The following is a 24,204-nucleotide window of genomic DNA, read 5'->3' as shown; positions in this document are numbered from 1 at the left end:
AGATAGATAAGATTGCAAGAGGGTTGCCCAAAAAGTGGACGTGGCTCTAACGGAATGAGCTTGTAATCAGGTGAAGAGAATATTTCCAGCTGGCTTCACAAGCAGTTGTCATAATTGATTTTTAACCATACAGGGAGTGCAGAATTATTAGGCAAATTAGTATTTTGACCACATCATCCTCTTTATGCATGTTGTCTTACTCCAAGCTGTATAGGCTCCAAAGCCTACTACCAATTAAGCATATTAGGTGATGTGCATCTCTGTAATGAGAAGGGGTGTGGTCTAATGACATCAACACCCTATATCAGGTGTGCATAATTATTAGGCAACTTCCTTTCCTTTGGCAAAATGGGTCAAAAGAAGGACTTGACAGGCTCAGAAAAGTCAAAAATAGTGAGATATCTTGCAGAGGGATGCAGCACTCTTAAAATTGCAAAGCTTCTGAAGCGTGATCATCGAACAATCAAGCGTTTCATTCAAAATAGTCAACAGGGTCGCAAGAAGCGTAACTGCAGCAAAATAACTGCCCATGAACTGAGAAAAGTCAAGCGTGCAGCTGCCAAGATGCCACTTGCCACCAGTTTGGCCATATTTCAGAGCTGCAACATCACTGGAGTGCCCAAAAGCACAAGGTGTGCAATACTCAGAGACATGGCCAAGGTAAGAAAGGCTGAAAGACGACCACCACTGAACAAGACACACAAGCTGAAACATCAAGACTGGGCCAAGAAATATCTCAAGACTGATTTTTCTAAGGTTTTATGGACTGATGAAATGAGAGTGAGTCTTGATGGGCCAGATGGATGGGCCCGTGGCTGGATTGGTAAAGGGCAGAGAGCTCCAGTCCGACTCAGACGCCAGCAAGGTGGAGGTGGAGTACTGGTTTGGGCTGGTATCATCAAAGATGAGCTTGTGGGGCCTTTTCGGGTTGAGGATGGAGTCAAGCTCAACTCCCAGTCCTACTGCCAGTTTCTGGAAGACACCTTCTTCAAGCAGTGGTACAGGAAGAAGTCTGTATCCTTCAAGAAAAACATGATTTTCATGCAGGACAATTCTCCATCACACGCGTCCAAGTACTCCACAGCGTGGCTGGCAAGAAAGGGTATAAAAGAAGAAAATCTAATGACATGGCCTCCTTGTTCGCCTGATCTGAACCCCATTGAGAACCTGTGGTCCATCATCAAATGTGAGATTTACAAGGAGGGAAAACAGTACACCTCTCTGAACAGTGTCTGGGAGGCTGTGGTTGCTGCTGCACGCAATGTTGATGGTGAACAGATCAAAACACTGACAGAATCCATGGATGGCAGGCTTTTGAGTGTCCTTGCAAATAAAGGTGGCTATATTGGTCACTGATTTGTTTTTGTTATGTTTTTGAATGTCAGAAATGTATATTTGTGAATGTTGAGATGTTATATTGGTTTCACTGGTAAAAATAAATAATTGAAATGGGTATATATTTGTTTTTTGTTAAGTTGCCTAATAATTATGCACAGTAATAGTCACCTGCACACACAGATATCCCCCTAAAATAGCTATAACTAAAAACAAACTAAAAACTACTTCCAAAAATATTTAGCTTTGATATTAATGAGTTTTTTGGGTTCATTGAGAACATGGTTGTTGTTCAATAATAAAATTAATCCTCAAAAATACAACTTGCCTAATAATTCTGCACTCCCTGTATAGCAATAGAAGAATTGAAGGTCATTATCCCCTTAGGAAGATGGAAGTTCAAAAACATGATCAGACGGATTTAGTATTTTGGAGATAAATCCACAGTGATCTGGTTACATTCATGCAGTGTGAGACTTTCACTTACTGCAAAGGACATGGCAAACTCATTTTTGGTTGATGCAATCTTGGGAGAAAAGGGAGCTGGACTACCAGCTTACCACCATGAAAAAGTTAAAGGACCACTCTAGGCACCCAGACCACTTCAGCTTAATGAAGTGGTCTGGGTGCCAGGTCCAGCTAGAGTTAACCCATTTTTTTTTATAAACATAGCAGTTTCAGAGAAACTGCTATGTTTATCAATGGGTTAAGCCTTCCCCCAAATCCTCTAGTGGCTGTCTCATTGACAGCCGCTAGAGGCGCTTGCGTGATTCTCACTGTGAAAATCACAGTGAGAGCACGCAAGCGTCCATAGGAAAGCATTGTAAATACTTTCCTATGCGACCGTCTGAATGCGCGCGCAGCTCTTGCCGCGGGTGCGCATTCAGACGACGGGGCGGAACGGAGGAGGATCGGAGGCAGAGAGCTCCCCGCCCCGCGCTGGAAAAAGGTAAGTTTTACCCCTTTCCAGAGCCGGGCGGGAGGGGGACCTATAGTGCCAGGAAAAAGAGTATGTTTTCCTGGCACTAGAGTGGTCCTTTAATATGCAACCCTCTAGGTAAGAGCTTACAATTCTGCCAGTGACAGGCCCTGTGGGGGCAGGTGGAGGTACCAGGGCAGATGCTGTCCTCAAGGAATATATGTCCAACACAAGCGGCTTACCGATTGTTCATAGACACTCTGTCCCCAAATACATAGACACAGAGGAAAATGAGATACGGCTGTACATAATCTAGAACAGGAACAGAAAAAGATACATAGTGTGATACAGTAAAACACAAAGTAATGCGCTAGTATAATAATGCACTCACAAGATCAAAGTGAATAATGTGCCTGAACAGGTGCCTGCCCCGATAAATTGGGTGGCTGAGCGTCTCCACTTTCCACTGGAACTCCAAGCGGACCAAAAAATGGAATGAGACTTCGGTAGAGGTAGGTAAAATAAATATGCAGATTTATTGTAGAAAAAAGGCTACAAATAATAGCCGCATTCAGTAGAAATAAAAACAAAGGGAAGGTCCTCCGCGTTTCGTTCCTATGCAAAGGAACTTCCTCAGGGACCAAAATTCAAATAAAATCAATCAATACATACAAAAATGCATTTATTTTATGTATTGATTGATTTCATTTGAATTTTGGTCCCTGAGGAAGTTCCTTTGCATAGGAATGAAACGCGGAGGACCTTCCCTTTGTTTTTATTTCTACTGAATGCGGCTATTATTTGTAGCCTTTTTTCTACAATAAATCTGCATATTTATTTTACCTACCTCTACCGAAGTCTCATTCCATTTTTTGGTCCGCTTGGCGTTCCAGTGGAAAGTGGAGACGCTCAGCCGCCCAATTTATCGGGGCAGGCACCTGTTCAGGCGCATTATTCACTTTGATCTTGTGAGTGCATTATTATACTAGCGCATTACTTTGTGTTTTACTGTATCACACTATGTATCTTTTTCTGTTCCTTTTCTAGATTATGTACAGCCGTATCTCATTTTCCTCTGTGTCTATGTATATGTTGTAAAAGGTCGGGAACTGGGCCACGACCTTGAGAGGCTGTTTTGACTTTATCAGATAAGTATAAGTATATCTAGATACCATTGTCACTTACTTTGAGGTATCACATATATATATATACTGTTTGTACTCTGTCCCCAAGTGCCTGCATACAAGTTATTAAACAAATGCCAGGGTCGCCAATTATTAGGCCTACTGCACATATAAGGGAAATGGAGCATTTAATTGGTTTGTCAGGCAGTGTAATAAGAGTCTGCATGCCTAAATGTGTGTAGGTATGTCACAGTATGTATTATACATACATATGTATGAATGAATGTATGTATGTACCTGTGTGCTCGTTTTTGTATGGGTATGTGTTTCCATTCAAGAATATGTGACAAAACTCAGCAGTACCCCTCCCAAGTTTCTAGTGTTTTGCCATGGTTAGTGATTACGAGGTCTTTTCACTGTTAGAACACATAGAAGAATCTCCACCAGTGTTTAAAACGAAACTAAGACTTTCTTGAAGCTGGTAAACAAAAGATTAGAGGCATGGGTCATTTTTTTTTTTTTTTAAATACACCAGGAAAGGAATCTAGAACATATTCAATCATAGACAAGTGAGAGAGAATAACTTCCGATGTTAAGATACCCGTCTGATTATCTCTGTGAAGAGAGAAGTTCTCAAGAGTGTTCTACAGAAATGAATCACTGCCAAAATAGAAACATTCTCCTGTTCTATTTTTTAAATGACTTGGGGTTATATGTACAGGAGGGAAAGTGTATGCTAGTTTGTAAATCCATAACATGGTCATTGAATCAATTACTTCTAGATGATCTAGCTTTCTGCATGATCCGAATTTGGTCTTCTTTAAGTTCTCTTTTTACGATATTAAATTCAATCTCTGACATCCCACACCACTGTAATATTTAATAAAAGCGGTCTTCTGACACAGCCAACTCTTTCGGACCAGATTATGTAATTTTTTATTTTTTTGGGGCTTACCCTTTTATGATCTTTTTATATAACTGACTGATGGAGAATTCATATCATGTTTCACACAGCTAATGTTGAGTGCACAGAGGTTTGATGAGTAAAGTTTCTCTTATACATCTTGATTGGGTTAGATAAGCAACTTATATCTTGTTGTCTATTCAGATTCTGACATCCAGACATTAAATTTAATGGTCTTTTCTTTCTTCTGGAAGATACAGGAGCATGCACTATTTATTATTTTTTTTTTTTTTTAGAAAATGTATAAATCTAGATGTATGGGTCAGTTGCTTGTTATTTGCCAGTCAGTCATCTAAGTACAGCGCAACTGTGGTGCCCTTGTGCACTGCAGGTTTTAGAATTAGACTGTATACAAAACAAACATAAGAATAACTAATGATAAACCGAGACAGATATGTGAAAGAAAAGTCAGTGGTCTTTTATTTAGTTTATTAACATGTAACAACTTAACTCACTTTGAAAACCTGATAACTTGTAACTGAAAATCTCCAGTCTCAAAACCACCCAGAGATTTAACTTACGACTCTGCATAGTTCTGCACTAATTAGCCAGAACCTAAACATATCAACAATCAATACCATATAGTCCACCATCCAATTGAATAGGCAGATGACCTTCACCCGAATAAAAAAAAAAAAAATACAAAAATGAAAAAAAGAGAGAGGGAGGGAAGCAGCTGCAACCCAAAAACACAGGCGCCCAGTTAGCTATTGATTTCGCTGGCACCAAGCAGTTACCTCAGAACTGCTTTTATAGGTTTTCCCGCTGAAAAATGTCCTCTCAGACAATGTATGTATGTATGTATGCATGTATTTACCGCGCAGCCACTTAGCATAATTCCATCAGTTTTCCTACAACAGGAATGGTGTCATGATTCATGCTCCTTTTTCTCCTATAAAATTGTTCTTTTCGCTTTGTTGTTAAAGTTCAGTTGGTTTCTGCTATTACTTTTAAAAGTAATCTCTATAAGAAGCTCTGTTCCTGTTGAAGGATGGTCTGTACCTAATATTTTCCCTTCTGCCATACGTTTGAGAAAGTCATCCAGTTGTGACCCAAATAGTCTACACTGTTCAAACGTTAAATCACACATGGAATTTTTAGATGTAGAATCTGCCAACCAGCTTTTCAGCCATACCGTTCTTCTAGCTACAATAAAGACCCATGGCTTCAGCGAACAGTTTCAGCATCTCTGATGAGGAATCAGCCAGAAAATCAGAAGCCATTCCGATATTTCTCAAAAGTTTAATCCGATTTCACTAGCTTCACCCATATAGACTTTTTCAAGGGTATCTAGCCACAACCTCTGGACCTTTGCCAGCGATGTTCCAGCAATAAGAGCTTTACTTTGAGCTGCAGCACTGGAGAAAACATTTTTCAAGGACTATTATTTTATCCTGAAGGCCACTGGAATCACCAATAGAAAGTGCAGTCTTCTTTCCCAGTTGGACAATCAGTACATCTACTTTAGGCATAACTTCCAAACGTTAATCAGATTCTTCTTCAATACTAAATATGGTCTTAAAATGAGTTGAAATAAATGTCTTTTTAGAAGGGAACTTCCATTCTCTCAGCATCAGTTGATTCACTGTATGATGCAAAGGAAAAGCCTTGAGTTGTTTTTGTTTTTTTTTCTTGCCAGGTTTTACCATAGAGGATTCTCCTATATCCATGAGGTTATGTACTTCTTTATTTAGTTTGTGTAGACTCTTCCTGGAAACTATTTTCTTAATCTAAGGAAATACCTAAATCACAAGATCGTTAATCGTCTGATGAGAACTCAAAACTACTCTCTGTAGCCTCTAGTAGTTGTTTACGCTTATATTAAAAATGGAGCAAATACAGATTCTGACTTCTTGGGTGCATCTATTTAAAGAGATGACTGTGCAGACTTGTCTTCTGCAAACAATTCTGGAACCATGTGATGAAGGATGAAACCTTAGCCTTTTTAGCATCCTCTGAAGTTTCTCTAGAATTGCCACAGATCTATTTCTTGTATCTATCTGGCATAGGCTAAGAACAGGCATAACAAATTAAATGTTTTGGGCATTTTCCCCCTTTATCCACTGGTTCTGGATTAGATATACTGCAGGAACAATGGAAAACAAAGAATACATTTTCTATATAATAGAAGGGTTAGCATTGTATTTTTTTTTTTTATTTGGGAGTGTTCCCTACTATTTCAATGGTATTCACACAACACCCTCTAGAGGTAGCATACTCCGGTACAGTGGTGTGTGTTACATACAGGACCAACCATAATTCTGTTTTTCGGTAGATCAGACCTTGGTAGAATACTTGTTATAAGTAATTTAGCAGCCCTATAGTCATCGGAAATAGATTAGAATATTAAACATATTAGGGAATTTGTTTTATGTTGCAGTCAGCTGGCATCCTGTTCCAATGCAACAGATAGTCTCTTGAGTTGTTACAGTAACTTCTGTTTAGCCACATGCTTATCTAGACGCTCTGCTAACAGTAATTACAAGTGCCAGTTGCTGACCAGCTAGTTTAAGTTTTTGTGCAATATGATTACGGTGGTTTGGCTTGGAGTAGTCATAGGAACAGGCTTAACCGTGAGCAACCGATACACCGGCTTATTAGAAGGGTAGGTGCACACTGGCTGGTTTAGCGCCAAATAGGCGGCAGACATGCCATTCCCTTTTGAGGGTTATGTTCTCTATATTTTATTAATACTGATTTTGTTTCTACTTAAAAAATTAAACCATGCCTTTTGACAAATCTGAAATAAGTTACATTTTATATATAATTTTACAAACGTCCAAGTGGTAATCATAGCAAGTGGTATGTAATTGCCCATTTCGCACAGGAAAAGTAGCATTGAAGAGGTTAAAAAAGTTCCCACCCCTCCTAACCTTACAAGTGGCAACTCCATAGTATTTGCCTGTCCTCAAGAGAGAAAAATCAGGTAGCAGAGCTCTGCCTACCCATGGCAGAATTGGTGAAGCTATTGCCTGTTTTGGGGATAGACATGGTGAGGGTGCTGCAGCTCCTGGAAGGCTCTGTTTTGCTTTTTGAAGGATTGCTTGGCCAGGGCAATTGTCCTTCAATTATCTTAGGATATGAACCAACGAAGGCTCCTGTGTTTCACTCCTTTATCATGCCTCCCAATCCATGCTAGGTCCTAGTAGTGCTTTTTTGCTGACCAGCACCAGTCATTTGTATTTTGTTCCTTGAGTCCAGGTTTATGGTACAGATACTGTTTTTGGTTGCTTCATATTCCCCTCCTTTGAGCTGTAAATAAATTTTGTGTGAAATTGTACTGCAAGATGTTAACACTATGTAGATAATACAGGTTTACAATATGTATATATCTTGCAGTACATGATCGTGCTTTTTACATAAGCCAACAAATTTTTACTGAAACTATTGCATGAAAGTTTGACTGAATCAAGAGCCTGCATGAATTTAATTGCATAGCTCAGTGCAATCATGTTTTCCTCCAGATTTTAGCCAAGGGTGCAGAAGCAGGCAGGAATGTAACCTTACAAAACATACCAGCCTCTTCAGACTTTTATACTAGCCTATTCAAAATGACAATCCCAAGCTTAAGAATTTTCAATATCCTTTGTTTCTCTGCTGGGATGGTACTGACAACTGATGCAATCAGTAATACACTGAATAAGTTCAGTGCTAGTATATGCACTATGAAACCCTCCAGCAACATGTCTGGTAAGAGGTTTCTAAAATTTGACCTATAGTTAGGTTTAATCAGTACTATTAAGTAATGCTAGTGATACAATTAGTCAGTAACATCCACAAGTGTGCTGATAAAAACCTGTCCCATACTTTCCAGTTGTCATGTCATTGTTGCTTATAACATCATTGAAGCACAGAATGGACCCAAGATCTGGGAACAATCAATGCCCCACCAGGGGCTGTAATAAATCCATATGTAAGTTATTACGATACATATACAGTTTCTATTACTGAATGCACGATGCAAACTAAGTACTCTTAAAGGGACTCTAGTGCCAGGAAACCAGACTGTTTTCCTGGCACTGCAGGTCCCCTCTCCCTCCCACCCCTCATCCCAGGTTGCTGAGAGGGTTAAAACCCCTTCAGTTACTTACCTGTATCCAGCGCCAATGTCCCTTGGCACTGGTTTGGGTTCCACCCACACTCCTCCCTGCCGTCATCCTGCAGGAGAGACCTATTGAGCATGTGCAGCCAACGGCCGGGGGAGACCTAATGTGCATGTGTGGAAATGCCGCGCGCGTATATTGACCTCCCCCATAGGAAAGCATTGAAAAAAAATGCTTTTAATGTTTTCCTATGGTGATTTCAGCGACGCTGGACATCCTCACATAGCATGAGGACGTCCAGCGACGCTATAGCACACTTTTCATGTGCTATAACACAGAAGTGCCCCTTAGTGGCTGTCTGGTAGACCGCCACTAAAGGAGGAGTTAACCCTGCAAGGTAAATATTGCAGTTTATGAAAACTGCAATAATTACACTTGCAGGGTTAAGGGTAGTGGGAGTTGGCACCCAGACCTCTCCAATGAGTAGAAGTGGTCTGGGTGCCTGGAGTGTCCCTTTAACTATAGACAAGAATGCTAGTGTTACTCAAGAAGTCTTTCATTTTATGTCAATAGCAGGCCTACTACTACATGGTACAATGCCTCACTATTGATCACCAAATTTTCTGCTACAGGCTTGCATATTTTTTTTTTTTAAACATTGCTACTGTAACCATTAATCTAATCTTATTAGAATCGGTCAATATTTTGAAAGACATTTGAGCAAGAGCTATGAGGAGTTGTCAGATTAATGGTAGAAGTCAGAAATCCTACATTAACATGACATTTTATTGAAGCATATCAAAATTAGATCTATAAAGTATGTTGGAGACTAGTACTATTACTCACAAATACAATAAATTTGTTAAGTGTCGGTTATAACCTCCCTGCATACCTTAGGGCAGGGGTAGGCAACCTTTGGCACTCCAAATGTGGACTACATCCTCCATAATGCTGGCAAAGGATCATTATAGGTGTAGTCCAAAACATCTGCAGTGCTGAAGGTTGCCTACACCTGCCCTAGTGTAATTTAAAATTCCTTCAGTAGTTTATACATTATAGCAAAATGAAACCGAATTTATAAGACGAAAACTGCAAAACTGTATATAGAGTAGGAGTGGTTTTCCAAGTTCCAAGTTAAGTTTGGTAAATAAACTTAGGACAGCCACCATCATTTGAGATTTTCCCCATAGCCTAAAGGTGGTCATACAAGCGTTACGTTTAGATTTGATGATAAACCCGTAATCCTGAAGGAGAAAGATCACTGACTAAATAACATTTTAATGATACAAGCAGCATAACCAATAACTGTCAAGCATATTTGTATAAAGTAAAGTAGATCAATTATACAAGTTCACAAGACATGCGGAGTACTCATTTATTGAGCAACGACAAGAGAATCAAATTACACTAAAGTCCATAGAAAACAAGTCCCCAAAATATTTAAAAAACCAAAACTGTTTTAAAACCACATAATAGCCCATCTGAGCCATTTCTCAATTTACGTCTTCGAAGCAAATGTAGCTTAAAAATGGATAAAGATTCCAATCCTGATGCTTTGTGGCACCACCACAGCTGTATCCAGGAGGACCAACTAGCGTCCAGGAACTGGTTTCAAAAAGTCCATAACCAAGCTTGAGTGTGTAGTGTCCTCATAATGACCACAACTAAACGGTTTTCTGTTGACCTTTCTTTCCGATGAGGGACTTGTGAATATGTGGAATGACACCTACAAGAGATGCTTGTGTTATATACAATTCAGGAAACATCTGACAGCTACAACAAACTTGCTACTCCAAACAAAAAACATTAATTTATCACCCCCCCCCTTCTCCCTCGCCGTTAGCCAGCAGGGACGTGGCAAAGGTGCACTCGTACTACAATAATTAGGATTTTCTCATAGGAAAGCATTATTCAATGCTTTCCTATGGGGATTCTGGTGATGCTGGAAGTCCTCATGCATTGAGTGAGGACGTCCAGAGTCATTTAGACTACCAAAAGTCCTCTAAGCACCTGGAAGTCCCTCTAGAGCAGGCTTCCCCAAACTCTGACCCTCGAGATGTTGCTGAACTACAACTTCCATGATTCTATGAATTAAATTGATAGGGTGAGAATCATGGCAGTTGTAGTTCAGCAACATCTGGAGGGTCACAGTTTGGGGAAGCCTTCTCTAGAGGCTGTCTTGTAGAGGGCCACTAGAGGACATAACCCTGCAAGGTATTTATTGCAGTTTCTCAGAATTACCACTGTATGGTTAATTGACATGGGACACTGCACCCAGACCACTTCAATAAGCTAAAGTGGACTGGGTGCCTACAGTGTCCCTTTAAAATAAACTAAAAATGTAAAGTCCAACTTTTCCCTCAGCCTAATCCTCCTTGGTTGATGTCACGCCCCCTCACGAGAGGAGAAGTGAGGTAAAGGAGGATATGCTGCAGGGAGGCCAGGGGGTGCTTTCTGGTGTCAGATTCCAATCTTGCGCAGAATTAAACTCCAGCTAGCCTGGAACTTTCTTCTGGACTGGCAAATGAAGATGAGGCTTTCTGCACATCTCTGTATATGCAGTGTTTCAAAGTAGAAAACATTGCACATACAAAATCCAGGCACAATGAAGTGGTCATGGTGGTTGGAGTAACCTTTTAAGAACAAGTTTTAAAAAGTAAGTTGCAGGAGAGCAAAAAAATAAATTAATGAGCTTACCGCCTCCAGCAATTGTAGCCTTTATAAGAGCATCCAGTTCTTCATCTCCTCTGATGGCAAGTTGTAAATGACGTGGGGAGATACGTTTTACTTTCAGATCTTTTGAAGCATTTCCTGCCAACTCAAGGACCTGAAATAAAAGTAGGGTTGTTACAGCCACTCATCACTCAACATGTAGGTGGCTTAACATTACAAATAAGTGTTCCAAATCTGTTTAGCCAAACTCAAAATTGCCTTAATTTTTGCTGGGCTATTAGGTACCAATGAATAATATGCAAACTGCCATTAGAGATATGCTCTAATAGGAATTCACAGACATTTCAGCTGCCGAAATTTATTTGGCCAAAAATGGGCCTATCCCATTTTGGTTGAAAATGGGTCAAATCTGCCTAAAATTACAACCCCTTTCCCCCGCAGACATCGCAACTCTCCCAGGACTTCCGGGAGTCTACCGCAATCTACTAGCATGTGACCAGCCTGACCGTTACCATGGAATCCATGAGCTTAGTAATGGCATGGAGCGAGGGGAGAGATGCACATGCACCGATGGATGCTGCAGCTTGATTGCTCCCAGTGATGACAGTTCTTCCACAGCTGGAGAGTGCAGGAACCGGTACCTGGAGGCAGACAGTGCAGCCCCTGGAACATGGCATGCACACTGTTAGAGTTCTGCCACTTCCAAGATACCAAGCACATCCGATATTTCCTGTTCACAAAACTCCAGTGAGTGATGTGGCCAGTGGAGCTCAGTTATACACTGTGCCAGGGACTCCCTGTATGTGTGTCATTTCTACTAATAAATACAGTGTACACACAGCTTGTCTACTGCATGGGATGTGGACTCTGCGCCGAGCTATAGAAGTCCGCTTTACCAATGCTCTGATTATATTTCCAACTTTATATAGACTTTAAAGGAGTTTGAAATGTAACCATACAGAGCATTGGTAAATCTGACCAAATTTAATTTATCTAGCCCTTGCTGTTTTGCATACAATAGTTTTCTAGGACTATACTTTATTTGGACAATGGTTTATAAAAAAAAAAAAAAAAAAAAAAAAAGTGTTTTTTTAAATCTGTTAAAGGAACACTATAGTCACCTAAATTACTTTAGCTAAATAAGGCAGTTTTAGTGTATAGATCATTCCCCTGCAATTTCACTGCTCAATTCACTTTGTTTCTGTTTATGCAGCCCTAGATTGACAGAGCCCGCATGAAAAAAACAAAACTGGTTTCACTTTCAAACAGATGCAATTTACCTTAAATAATTGTATCTCAATCTCTAAATTGAACTTTAATCACATACAGGAGGCTCTTGCAGGGTCTAGCAAGCTATTAACATAGCAGGGGATACGAAAATCTTAATTAAACAGAACTTGCAATAAAGAAAGCCTAAATAGGGCTCTCTGTACAGGAAGTGTTTATGGACGGCTGTGCAAGTCACACGCAGGGAGGTGTGACTAGGGTTCATAAACAAAGGGATTTAACTCCTAAATGGCAGAGGATTGAGCAGTGAGGGGCATGTTCTATACATCAAAACTGCTTCATTAAGCTAAAGTTGTTCAGGTGACTATAGTATCCCTTTAAATCTAATTTGGTTACATAGAACTGAATGAAAAATGTATATTGATATTAAATTAATACATTATTCTTCAGTCTTATAGAACAGATTTTTATTTATATTGTTATATGTCCAATTTTGGCATGTTACTTTCAATAAAAAAGTGGTTATTTTATTGGCTTGTAGTTTTTCATATTAGATTCATTAAGTTGTCTAATAAAATTATCGAAAAAACATTTGAGAAAAAAAAAAAAGGCATTTTCAGTTTAGGCCCAGATTTTTCACTTTGGTGCATCCTTACTCTTTAACAACAAGAACAAACAAGTTTAAAAAAATAAACCATATCTTGGCATGCTTAAAAGTCTATGCTTTTGCTTGCATAATAAGCCCAATCCAGTTTTGCTCCTAAATCTGATCTTTAAAGTAACTTCAGTTTTCAGTTACACAATGTATTTCTATTGAGAAGGTGTAATGTTTTTTTTTTCTTCTTTTAAATCAAAATCTTTCATTTTTAGACACCCACTTGTCATTTATTATCACAAATGTTAACAGCATTTTATATTTGTGCTGCTGTAATGATCTAAGTTTCCAAGACAGCAGTAGACAACACATTCTAAAGTATGCAGCCAGCTGCAATTTAAAATTAGAGTGGATGTTTGGAAACAATGGTGAGTTTGACACAAGATATCAAGATGTGAATATATTTTTTCCCCACACGAGACTGGTGATTTTCAGATGCCTTAATTTTTTTTTTTTTTTTTTTTTTTTTAAGCATAAAACTCATGTTCTTCCAGAACTATAAACCACATTCCTACCTCAGCAGTAAGATACTCCAGGATAGCAGCAGTGTATACTGCAGCAGTACCACCCACACGGCCATGACTTGTGGTCCTATTCTTCAGAAGTCGATGGATACGACCAACTGGAAACTAAAAAAGTATACAGTTAAAAATGTTGCTGTTCGCTGTATGTGTACCTGCAGTTTGAGTTCTACATTACACACAAAAAACTGGAACTACCAGTATAACAGGAATGTAATTACAATATTTTGTTTTCCAAATTGAACCAGGAAAGTACTATGTAGCATTTAGTAGTTTGGAGCTGCAACTGTTTCGCCCACAAATATTTTTCATGTCAAGTGTGACAGTTAAGGTATCGCACAAAATACTGACCTACCAACCAAGTAGTGTTCTTACCACACTTAATTATTATTAATATTATTAATATTAGCTTATTAAAACGCTCAGTTTTTAACAATAAAATGAGATCTTGTGAAGGAAACCAGTGTCAATTCATAGAAATTAAATTATCACTGACCTGCAGTCCAGCTCTGGCTGAGCGGGTAACCGATGTAGCCTTTGATTTGCCTGTGTCCTTTCCAGCTTTTCCACCAGCCTGCAGAAAAGAAGAGTTAGGTAGTCACATGTAGAACATCTCTTTAGCTGCAGACAAACTGGCTACAGTGTGGATTTGCAACAGCAGTAGATTATGGGAATTACAGGTTTAGGTACCCATAGACGGAGCACATAATCACGACCCTTGAAGTTGTAGCTTGTTAAAGAGAGTTGGTCCTTTTGAATGCAAAATGCCAAGCTTCAGAGACAAGCTTTAGCAGCATTTTAGGTACCTAGTGTTAACAGCCTATCCCATTTTCAGATATCCCCTCCTCCTCCCCCCCAGCTATGGCCATTTTTAGTAGCCCCAGACTTTGATGAGCGTTATGAAGTGCTGAAAGCAATCAAGCACAGCTAGTTATTTTCTCCCTGGATAAGGCGATACAGAAACACCCAGGAGGCTCTCCCTCCATGCCACAATGGCATTTTGATCAGTGCTGGGGTTTGTTAGTTGCTGGGCACTGATTGCAAATCACTGGGCATACAATATTAAAATATTTTATATAGCACTGTACAGTGGGTGGACGAACAGGCACATAATTGTAACCAGACAAGTGAACGTACAGGAACAGAGGGGTTGAGGGCCCTACTCAATGAGCTTACATGCTAGTAGGAGTGGGGTAAATTGACAAAGCGTAAAAGTAGGGGTGTGAAGTAGGTTTTTAGAAAAGTATACACTGAGGGCTTAGTAAGTAATTTTGACAGTTTCAGGAGACGAGTCATTGGGGACAGGGGATGAAAACCTGCCAACAGTTTAATTGATATGCTTTCCTGAAGAAGAGAATTGTGAATAATTTTTTGAAGGAGTGGAGACTGGGTGAAAGTCTAACGGAGAAGGGAGTTCCGCAGAAAAGGTACAGCCCTGGAGAAGTCTTGGAGGCAAGCATCAGAGATGGGAATACAGACAAAGGATAGACTTAGGTCTTCGGAAGAGCGCAGGGGCCTGGACAGAACGTACTTGTGTATTAGGGAGGATAGGTAGGTTGGAGAACCATTATCTAGGGACTTTAAAGCAAGCACCAGAATCTTAAATTAAGCCCTATATCTTACTTGCAGCCAATGTAGGGACTAACAGAACTGGGAGGCATGAGCGGACAGGAAAATGAGCCTTGCTGCCGCATTCATTATAGATTGCAACAGTGCAAACTGGGAACATGTAAGACCACTGAGAAGGGGATTGCAGTAGTCAAGGCGAGAAAGAACAGCATGGACCAGCACCGTAGCAGCTTCCGGTGTTAAATAGAGGCGAACGCACGCTATATTTTTTAGATGGAAGCGGCAGGATTTGACCATATAGACTGGACATGAGGAATGAAGGAGAGGTTGGAGTCAAAGAACACCTAGGCAGCGAGGTACAGGTGATCGTAGCACCGTTGACTTGGATGGAGACAGACATGGGAGTAGCAGCACTTGAGTGAGGAGAGACCAGCAGTTCTGTTTTAGACAGGTCGAGTTTAAGGAAGTGAGCAGCCATCCAGTTGGAAATCGCAGAGAGACAGTCAGACACTGGTCAAGATGGGCGGAGAGAGATCAGGAGAGGACAGGTAGATTTGCATGTCAGCCACATATTGATAACGAAAGCCAAAAGGAGCTGATTAGTTTACCAAGGGAGGCAGTACAGATATAAAGCTATCATACTGAAAATAGTGGGAATCCTTTAAAATTAACGCTAAACCAGTTTTAAATATGCTAGAGTTCAGATTTGGGTCAACAAAGGCAATTAGAATTAGACATAGAATAGGGGTATAAGTTAAGGTGACTATTTGATATAGAGCTAGACTTGAGATTAGTTCTGATTAGGTCTAATTTTACAAATGGTATGCATTTGAGGTGATTTGAACTGTGAAACGGCTAAACGCCCCAGAATATGGAATAGGCAAACCGAATTCACAGATGAAATTCTCACTGCAAAAACTGAAATAATCAGGTCTCTTACATGACACGGTAACTTTAGTGCCATAGTATAAAAATAAAAAATATATATCTATATCACAAGCTGAATTACTGGTGAAAATGTGGCAGCATGCTAAGGAACACTATAAACCATATTAGATACCCTTTAATGTCTACTTTCACAAAATGTTATGTCTGTGTGGCAATTTCAACAAGCCACTATAATGCCCGGAAAGAGACCTCACCACCTGAAAAAAAATCTGAAGGCGGTCTCTTGTGATGCAGATTTCACAGGACAGTGGCAACAGTATACGCTGCACACAATATATTTTTCAGTGGTAGCATACATCAGGTTTACAAAAGACTTAATTAAAACAACTTGTGTTTGAAAGTTAAAAAAGGTCAGAACACATGTATGTCAATATTTATCAGAGATTGGCAGTTAATTAGCTACATAATACGTGTCAAATGCTTCAGCTAAATAGCCTGTGTATGTTCTATAAATGTATACATTTGTGATAATTTTGTTTTATGTGACGCTATTAAACTTACAACACAAACCTATCAAAATATTAAAGCACTCCACACTGAAATTGTATTCCTTATATTTTGTAATGAGAAATTACCATAAACCTTAAACCTAAACATATTCTCTGTAAGTCAGGACAAAGATTTAGTTCAAATAACTTCTAAAGCTGCAGTATTGCCAAAATTGACGTAAAAAAAAAGTTGTTAGTTTTTGATGCATTGTGTTTTTTATAGCAAATAAGTATATATTTACATCAAATTAAATGCCTTTTTGTCCTTTAAAAAAAAAAAAAATTGGATTTGGTCTTCACGTGAAAACCAAATTAAGCAATATTACATAACCCAATTACCATTTTGACTCATCAATCGACATTAAGGAGGAACCTGCATCACACCAGTCAGTTTTTACCTGGACAGCACATTAATCCAGTAACAAGAGGTCAGGTCCATATAGCCAGTTTCTAGGATAAACTGATTCAGCAGACATACCCCATACATGAGCCCACAGGTAGGAGAGCTGAACTAATCTCCCTCCAGTCAGTGCTGGGGGAGGACAATGAGCTGGGACAGAGGGTGCAAACAAAGGCAGGGGCACAAAGCATGGCTGGAAAGTCACAGCAGATGGCCCAGCAGTGAGCAGACCTGCCGTGACCAGCTCTCCCAGTACAGAGCTCCCACCATCAGCCAGACACCAGCTGCACCCCAGGGCTGGCTGGGAGTCACAGGGAGCGCAGTCCCCAGAGAAAGGCTGCGGGCTGGATTATAAAGCAGCATATACCGCATGGCCCACTCCGCCGGTTACACTCGCCGCTCAGCAACCATGGACACTCCAGACGGTGTAGACTACAACACCCACAATGCTCTTACAGCCATAGCGCCGGCAAAGCTTCACGGGAGATGTAGTCCGAAACATGGAGAGTGCCCACGGTTGCCTAAGCCTGGCTTAGAGAATGCCACGATGGAACCGATCTCTCGCTTCCAACACTTAGAGTCGGCAGTTACCACACAGACACAGAATCCGCCCCGGAGGGTAGGGGTATCCTAGCCGCCCGCCCACCCCAGCAATGCTCCGAGTCCCCAGCTCACCATGATTGCGATCGGTTTCTTTCTGCGACGTACAGTTCAAACGTAGAATCTCTCCCGCGCTCTCAACCGCCTCATATATAGCGCTGACTACATCCGGGCACTCGGACTCTGCGCCTGACCAATAGGAAGCGACGGCGTCGGCTGGAAAGGGAGGGGCTTCGGGAGAGTAAAACGTGGTGACGTAGGAGGAAAGGGCGCGCGGCGCTGCGTGCCTTTGTGTTCTCTCCTGAGGTAGAATTGTGGCGCGAAAATACTGCAGCTGAGCGATGGCGCAGTATGGCTGAACTAGCCCGCGCTCAGCCACCTCAGGATCGTATTATAGAGTCATATAGCACTGCCTCACTAAGAGTGTGAGAGCTGCTGCTCATGGTTAGATATAGTATGAATATTAAATCTGACAGAGTCGCAGTAGTTATGGTTAGTAAAGATGACATACTGTATATACAATGTGAGAGCAGGTAACCAATAATAAAAAGCGTTCACAGTGCTCTTACACCCACCCCGTCTGCACTCATGGTTATTTACTAAATGAGAACTTAAGAGCCAGTCTGAAAGCATTGCTGAATGTTTACGAGTCATCAATTTTGACCTGAAATTTGAAATCGATTTTGAATTCTCACTTTAGTAGAATAAACTTGTAAATTAAATTAATTCTGGAATTCAGCCAATCCGACCAAACCTGTGCCATTTGGTGTCTGACTTAAATCCGTGCTTTCTGTTTCTGAATCCCATACATAGTAAAGGATTTGAAATATCAAAGCCTTGTTAAAAATAATATTTTTAATTTTAAAAAGGGAATGAATGCGTTCAGCAGAATGTATGTTTGTGAATTATTGTTCCCTTTTTGGAAAAAACAATGTTAAGTACTATATCAGGGATTTGGCGTCAGACTGATCAAGTGGTGGTCATGTTATGGTTGTCCGAATGACAGTACGCGGCTAGTGAGTATATGTCAAAAAAGTGTGTATGTTAGTGAGAACAAGGTTTGATTAAATAAATTATACTTTAATTATTTTTTTAGTATTTTGCATATATACATAGATATGTATATTAATATTTACGTGTGTATATATTATAAGCATCGCTTATATATACAGAAAACCCACATATTACTTTATAAATATATGTTCCATACAGCTAGCACATGCATATTTCACACACTCCGTAGATTCAACCAGCTCACACCACACACATGTTACATACAGCTAGCACACACATCACACACACATGTGACATACTGTAGGTGAGGTAGTCAGGCTTATCCTTTTTAGTTCCCGAAGCAAGGTGAGGGAGCTGCAGCTAATGAGTCTCTGCTTCGTGCCTGGAAGTCAGGATGGCCGGCTGGTAAGCTCGCTTCAGGTTCCTCACTGACGGAACACACGCCGGGTGTCTGCATTCCACAATACTTATCTCCCACCCATACCGCACCAGGTAAATCGAAGAGGCTGGAAGGACCTGGCGGTGGAATGCACGTACAGGTTCTGATTCGTTTTACCTCACGCACAATGCGATTTCAAATTTAAGGCGCCAAAATTATTATTATTTTTTTTTTTTTAACACGGATTTGCTTTTCTAGGACCTTGGAGGCTATATAACACAGCAGCAACTAACTGTTTTCCAGGTGCACTCAGAATCTGTTGCAAGTGTGTTATCACCTGCTCTCCAGCTCATTTTAAAAAATTTTTATTTTTAATGTTAATTTTTATTTTTCTCTCTCTTGTTTTTCTCTTCAGTATGTCTAATCCTGAGGCTGCGGAGAGATCTTAAGAGAAAGGAAAATGCATTTAATCTGTGCTTCATGTTTCTAACCCATGCCTGATGGTTACAAAAGAAAGATTTGTTCTAATTGTAATAAAGAAGTTTCAGACGAATCACAAAAATCAGAAATGTCCGCTTTCCTAAGCTGGTTCCAGCAAAATTTACAACAAACTTTGTTGACACGCAGTCTGCGCAGGCCTCTGTTTCCCGTGATACAGCAGGAAAAGCTCCTGCTAAGAAAAGGCATTGGAGAATCTTAGGAATTCTCTCATGCAAGCTCAGATTCTTCCCTTTCAGGATCCATAGAAGAGTGTTCTAGTGATTGTTCTGATGAAGAGTTTTGTTTTCCAGAAGAATGTATTGGAAAACTTGGGTGATCACGAACAAATCAGGAGTAAAGGAAAATCAAAAGCGTTTCCATTACATCCACAGTTAAAAGATTTAATTTTGAAGGAATGGAAATTTCCAGGAAAAAAAACTTTCTTTTCATTTCTTTTTCCATTAAAGAGGAGCCTGAGTGTTTATTAGAGTCTATACCAACGGTAGACGTCCCTGTAGCTCAATTGGGTAAAAAACAAAAACACATTACCCATTGGAGATTCAAGTGGTTTAAAAGATGCAATGGAAAAACGTATCGACTCTTCCTTGAAGAAGCTGTTTATCTCGTCAGCATCTCAATGTAAAACACTGATTGCAGGTACATCAGTGGCAAATGCATTAAAGCTTTGGCTTGATGTCTTAGAAAAGATCCAAAGAAGATCCAGTACAATTACTGTAAAACATTAAGATGGCATCAGATTTTTTAGTTGCTTCTTCTACCTCAGACCAATGGGTTCTTTCCCTAATAAGAAATGGATACCAATTAGAACTATCAGGTATCCTAAGAAGAAACTTTTTATGTTCAACAGTCCACTCTGCTACAGCAGAAAATGCATTGATGAGAGAGGTGTCAAAGCTTTGTTTAAAAAAACGTCATAGAAAGCATCCCGTTTGAAGAAAAGTTCATGGGCACATATTTAAGAATCTTTTTGGTCATGAAACCAGACGGTACTTTCAGACCTTTTTTTTTTAGATCTCAAGACCATCAACAAATTCATTATAAAAAAGAAGTTTCATATGGAGACTATAAATTTGGTCACTCACATTATTTAGCTAGGAAATTGTCTTAGTTCTTTAGACTTGAAGTATGCATACGTGCCCATTACCATCCCCCCAAAAAGCAAGAGAATCTTAAGGTTCGCCATCAAATTCCAAGAGCAGATTCTTCATTATCAAATTAGAGTGCTCCATTTTGGTCTTTTGTCAGCCCTAAGAGTTTTCACAAAAACTATGGTAGTCATTACCACGAAATTAAGAAGAAGAGTGATCCTATGTAGCTCACTCAAAAGATCAACTTTGTCAAGACCTCAGTATTGCTTTAGTATACTTAATAAGCCATGGTTAGTCTATAAACTACAAAAAAAAATCGGAATTGGTACCTACACTTAGGATACAGTTTCTGGGTCTGATTATAGAGTCAATCAGTATGAAGGTTTTTTTTCCAGGAGATTAAGGAAATGTAGCGGCACCCCGGTGTAGTAGGGGTTTACGCCGCTGAGAAGGTGTCCTTTCCCTCAAGATGAAGTCAGCTATAACAAAACACGTTCCCAGAGAATACGAATCAGCATCATAAAATATCCCCTCCAAGCACGAGACGAGACTCTGTGTTGAGGGTCAAAAGTAGGAATAATCTTTATTCTGCAGCTCGGGCTTTTATGCCGTACAACAACTCCTCCCCGTATCCGGAGGAGATAATACATTTACAGTGGGAATCCCTCCCACTGTACCGGGCAGAATATTTCACAGTTATTATAATGTTTAATATTACATACAATATGCAATGGAAATGCAATGTGCTACGTGTATTAGAGAACGGAGATCTAGGGGAACAATATACGTGAAAATCCCCTAGATCGGTTGGGCCGTTCGCTAGATACACGTTTGCACCATTTACTCTGGAACCACATAACATAAACGAAAACTCTCTCGTGGATCTGGTGTCTCTAGTTCGGTACTCTGGATCTGTCGAACAGCATGGGCGTACGTTACCGGTAAGGTTGAAATTCGTCGTGTGGAAAGTTCGTGAGTGTTCGGTCATTAGTTTGTGCGGTCAAAATGGCCGCGACCCATTGTTCTCTCCACGTGGCTGCGTATACCGTACAGATCCAGAAGTACCCGAAATCCACAATAATCCAGGTAAAAAGGCAATTCTCCGAGATGGTATCTGTTACTCCAAAAAGGGGTCTATCACAGGAAAAATCTCTCAAACTATACAGAAACTCAGAGAAAAATGTTCTCTGCTTCATCAGAGAAGCAATGAGTTTACTGGGCCTTTTCACAGCCTCCATTCCGACAGTTAATTTAGCAAAGGCCAGAATGAAACCTCTTCAAAGGAATATATACTAACCTTTTGGAACAAACAGACAGACTAGATAGTCTTATGAAACTCAACAGTGTCTCCCTGAAGAGTTTACATTGGTGGACTTCGTCACATTTCATTCAGACAGGCATTTCTTTCCAAATGAAGTTGTGCAAGATTATAACAGACGCCTCAAGTTACGACTGGGGTGCACACATGGAAGAAAAGAAGAAATGGAATATGGATTGTATGAGATTTAAAAAGATCATCGTCTTACAAGGAACTGAAGGCTATTTGCCTGGCTCTTATTGCATTTCAGAAACAGATCCAGAATCAACATGTCCAGATCAGGTTGGACAATTCAACAGCAGTGGCATACATCAACAAGCAAGGAGGAACAAGGTCTGTTTGTTTAGAAAATCTATGCTCACAGATCATGATATATGGTGCAAGTGTCACATTCTGTCAATATTGGCGTTGAATAAAAAAGGAGAATTCACATCCTAGCAGATGCTCTAAGTCGTCAGCATTTAAAATAAGCGGATTGGTCTCTTTCAGCTCAGATCTTCAGTCAAGTAGCAGAAAAATGTGTTTATCCAGAAATAGACCTTATGGCTTCAAGAGCAAACAGGAAAACAAAAAAATTTGCTTTCTTGAACCCGCCAGACCGGCCAGAGGTCATAGACTCCCTTTCTATTCAATGGAACTTCTACCTAGCATATGTTTTTCCTCTAATTCCAAGGATTCTACAGAATATCAGGACAGAAGAAGTAAAATTAATTATAATTCTTCCTTGGTGGCCAAGAAGGAGTTGGTTCTCCATGCTCCTAAATGTACCCAATTCAACCTGTTGGAAACTTCCTCTATCCGTGGATATGCTGGAACACTCCATGGTACCTCTTCAAACTCTAAAGATATTCAACCTGACACCCAGGTTTCTAAATACCAAATATTAAAAGACAAAGGTTTATCTCCTGAAGTTCTTAATATTTTAATGTCTACTAAGAAGGATTCCACATCCGAGATTTTGTAATTGGTGTTGGTGATCAAGGAAAATCCTTTATCAGCTTCCATTCCAAAACATCCTGAGATTCTTACAGATGGGCTTTGCAAAAGGATTTAGACTTTCCAAATTCAAGGTCCAAATTTCTGCCATCAGTTTCTTTTCGTTTAGATGTTTGGCTTTGAAAATTCAAATTTCCAGGTTTTTCAAAGCTTTGTCTTGTTTGATGTCAACCATAAGGGTAACTTTTCCACCATGGCATCTTAATCTAGTGTTATCAGCATTATGCAAGCCTCCTTTTGCACCACTAGAAAATACATCACTCAAGATTCTCTTTCAAAGCAATATTTTTGGTGGAAATTAGCTCAGCAAAATGATTGGGTGATCTTCAGGCGCTTAATACAGATTATCCTTTTTAATTTCCCATCAGGACAAAGTAGTTTTAAAGCTTGATCCATCTTTTATTCCCAAAGCTTGTTCAACATCTAACTTCAATCAAGAAATAATTCTAACAACTGTTTTCTTTTTTATTTACACTTTAGCACTTGGTAGCACTTATGCACTTATTTTGTTAAGATTTATTTAATTTTTACTTTTAACTCCAGAAGGGAGAGAGTTTATAGCATAGGTTTAGACCTAGCTAGCAACCACTCAACTGGACACCTGTAGGGATTTGTGTGTGTGGGTATGGTTTAGGGCTGGTATGAGAATTACTGCTGGTGTATTTAACTCCTTCCTTTAAGCCTCTACCCCCCCTTTCCTCTGATTATACCTGATTTGTGTCCATTTGCTGAGACAGTGCATAGACCTAGACATTGGCAGTAATCACTCAGCTGGACATTTATAGGTACCTGTCTGTGTGTATATATATATATATATATATATATATACATACACATTATATTCATACCTTGTTGTTCCTCCCTATATCTATTTATACCTTTGTTTTCTCCCTAGGACTATTAAAGGTAAGGCCTCCCTTTCCTATAATTTATGGTAACTCTCCCAATCAGGACTCTTAGTCCACTACTGCTTATTTTATCACTATGGGTTATTCCCCATCTTTGGGAGAGTAACATTGGGCCCACTCTGGTACTGATCCACTAGCCCCTTTCTGTATCTGTATCGGGACATCTGGATCAGATTATCTATTATCTCTTTATTTTAAACATCCGATACCTTTGTTAGGTATTGGAGCTCCGCTACAAATATATTTATGTATATATAACGTACCTGTGTTTTGGCTATGGATTAAGATGCCAAAGACAGGATAAGTAGGGATAGTAGAAATCTAGATAGTAATGGAACTTATGATATATTTATATATATATATATATATATATACATATATATATATATATATATATATATATATATATATATATATATATATATATATATATATATATATAAAGAAAGAAGGAAAGAGATGCACTCTCAGGTCTTTGTAGAAAAAACTCGATATTATTTAATAACAGGTGACATACATCTGATCAGATGTATG

The 24,204-nt window shown here is 39.6% G+C and overlaps 1 protein-coding gene across 1 annotated transcript; it reads right to left on the bottom strand.

Annotated features, from left to right (window-relative positions):
* Positions 1-9,746: 9,746 nt before the first annotated feature.
* On the bottom strand, positions 9,747-17,649 carry LOC134614617 (histone H2A.Z-like). The gene is made up of 5 exons (XM_063458602.1): positions 17,542-17,649; positions 13,958-14,035; positions 13,456-13,569; positions 11,083-11,212; positions 9,747-10,111 (listed from the first exon to the last, which is right to left on the bottom strand). Exons 1-5 carry the CDS (start codon positions 17,542-17,544, stop codon positions 10,050-10,052), a joined length of 387 nt encoding a protein of 128 aa, XP_063314672.1. The 5' UTR covers positions 17,545-17,649; the 3' UTR covers positions 9,747-10,049.
* Between the last annotated feature and the right edge of the window lie 6,555 nt (positions 17,650-24,204).

This window comes from Pelobates fuscus, chromosome 6 (assembly GCF_036172605.1).
Source record: "Pelobates fuscus isolate aPelFus1 chromosome 6, aPelFus1.pri, whole genome shotgun sequence".
NCBI lineage: Eukaryota > Metazoa > Chordata > Amphibia > Anura > Pelobatidae > Pelobates > Pelobates fuscus.
Note: the sequence above shows the minus strand (reverse complement) of the source record. Positions and strands in the feature narration are given on the sequence as shown.

Coding starts and splice junctions, on each gene's coding strand:
- LOC134614617 (XM_063458602.1), bottom strand. Junction 13,570..13,957: donor CAGCCAGAGCTGGACTGCAG/GTCAGTGATAAT, acceptor ATACTTTTTTAG/TTTCCAGTTGGTCGTATCCA. Junction 11,213..13,455: donor TGGAGTATCTTACTGCTGAG/GTAGGAATGTGG, acceptor CTTTTATTTCAG/GTCCTTGAGTTGGCAGGAAA.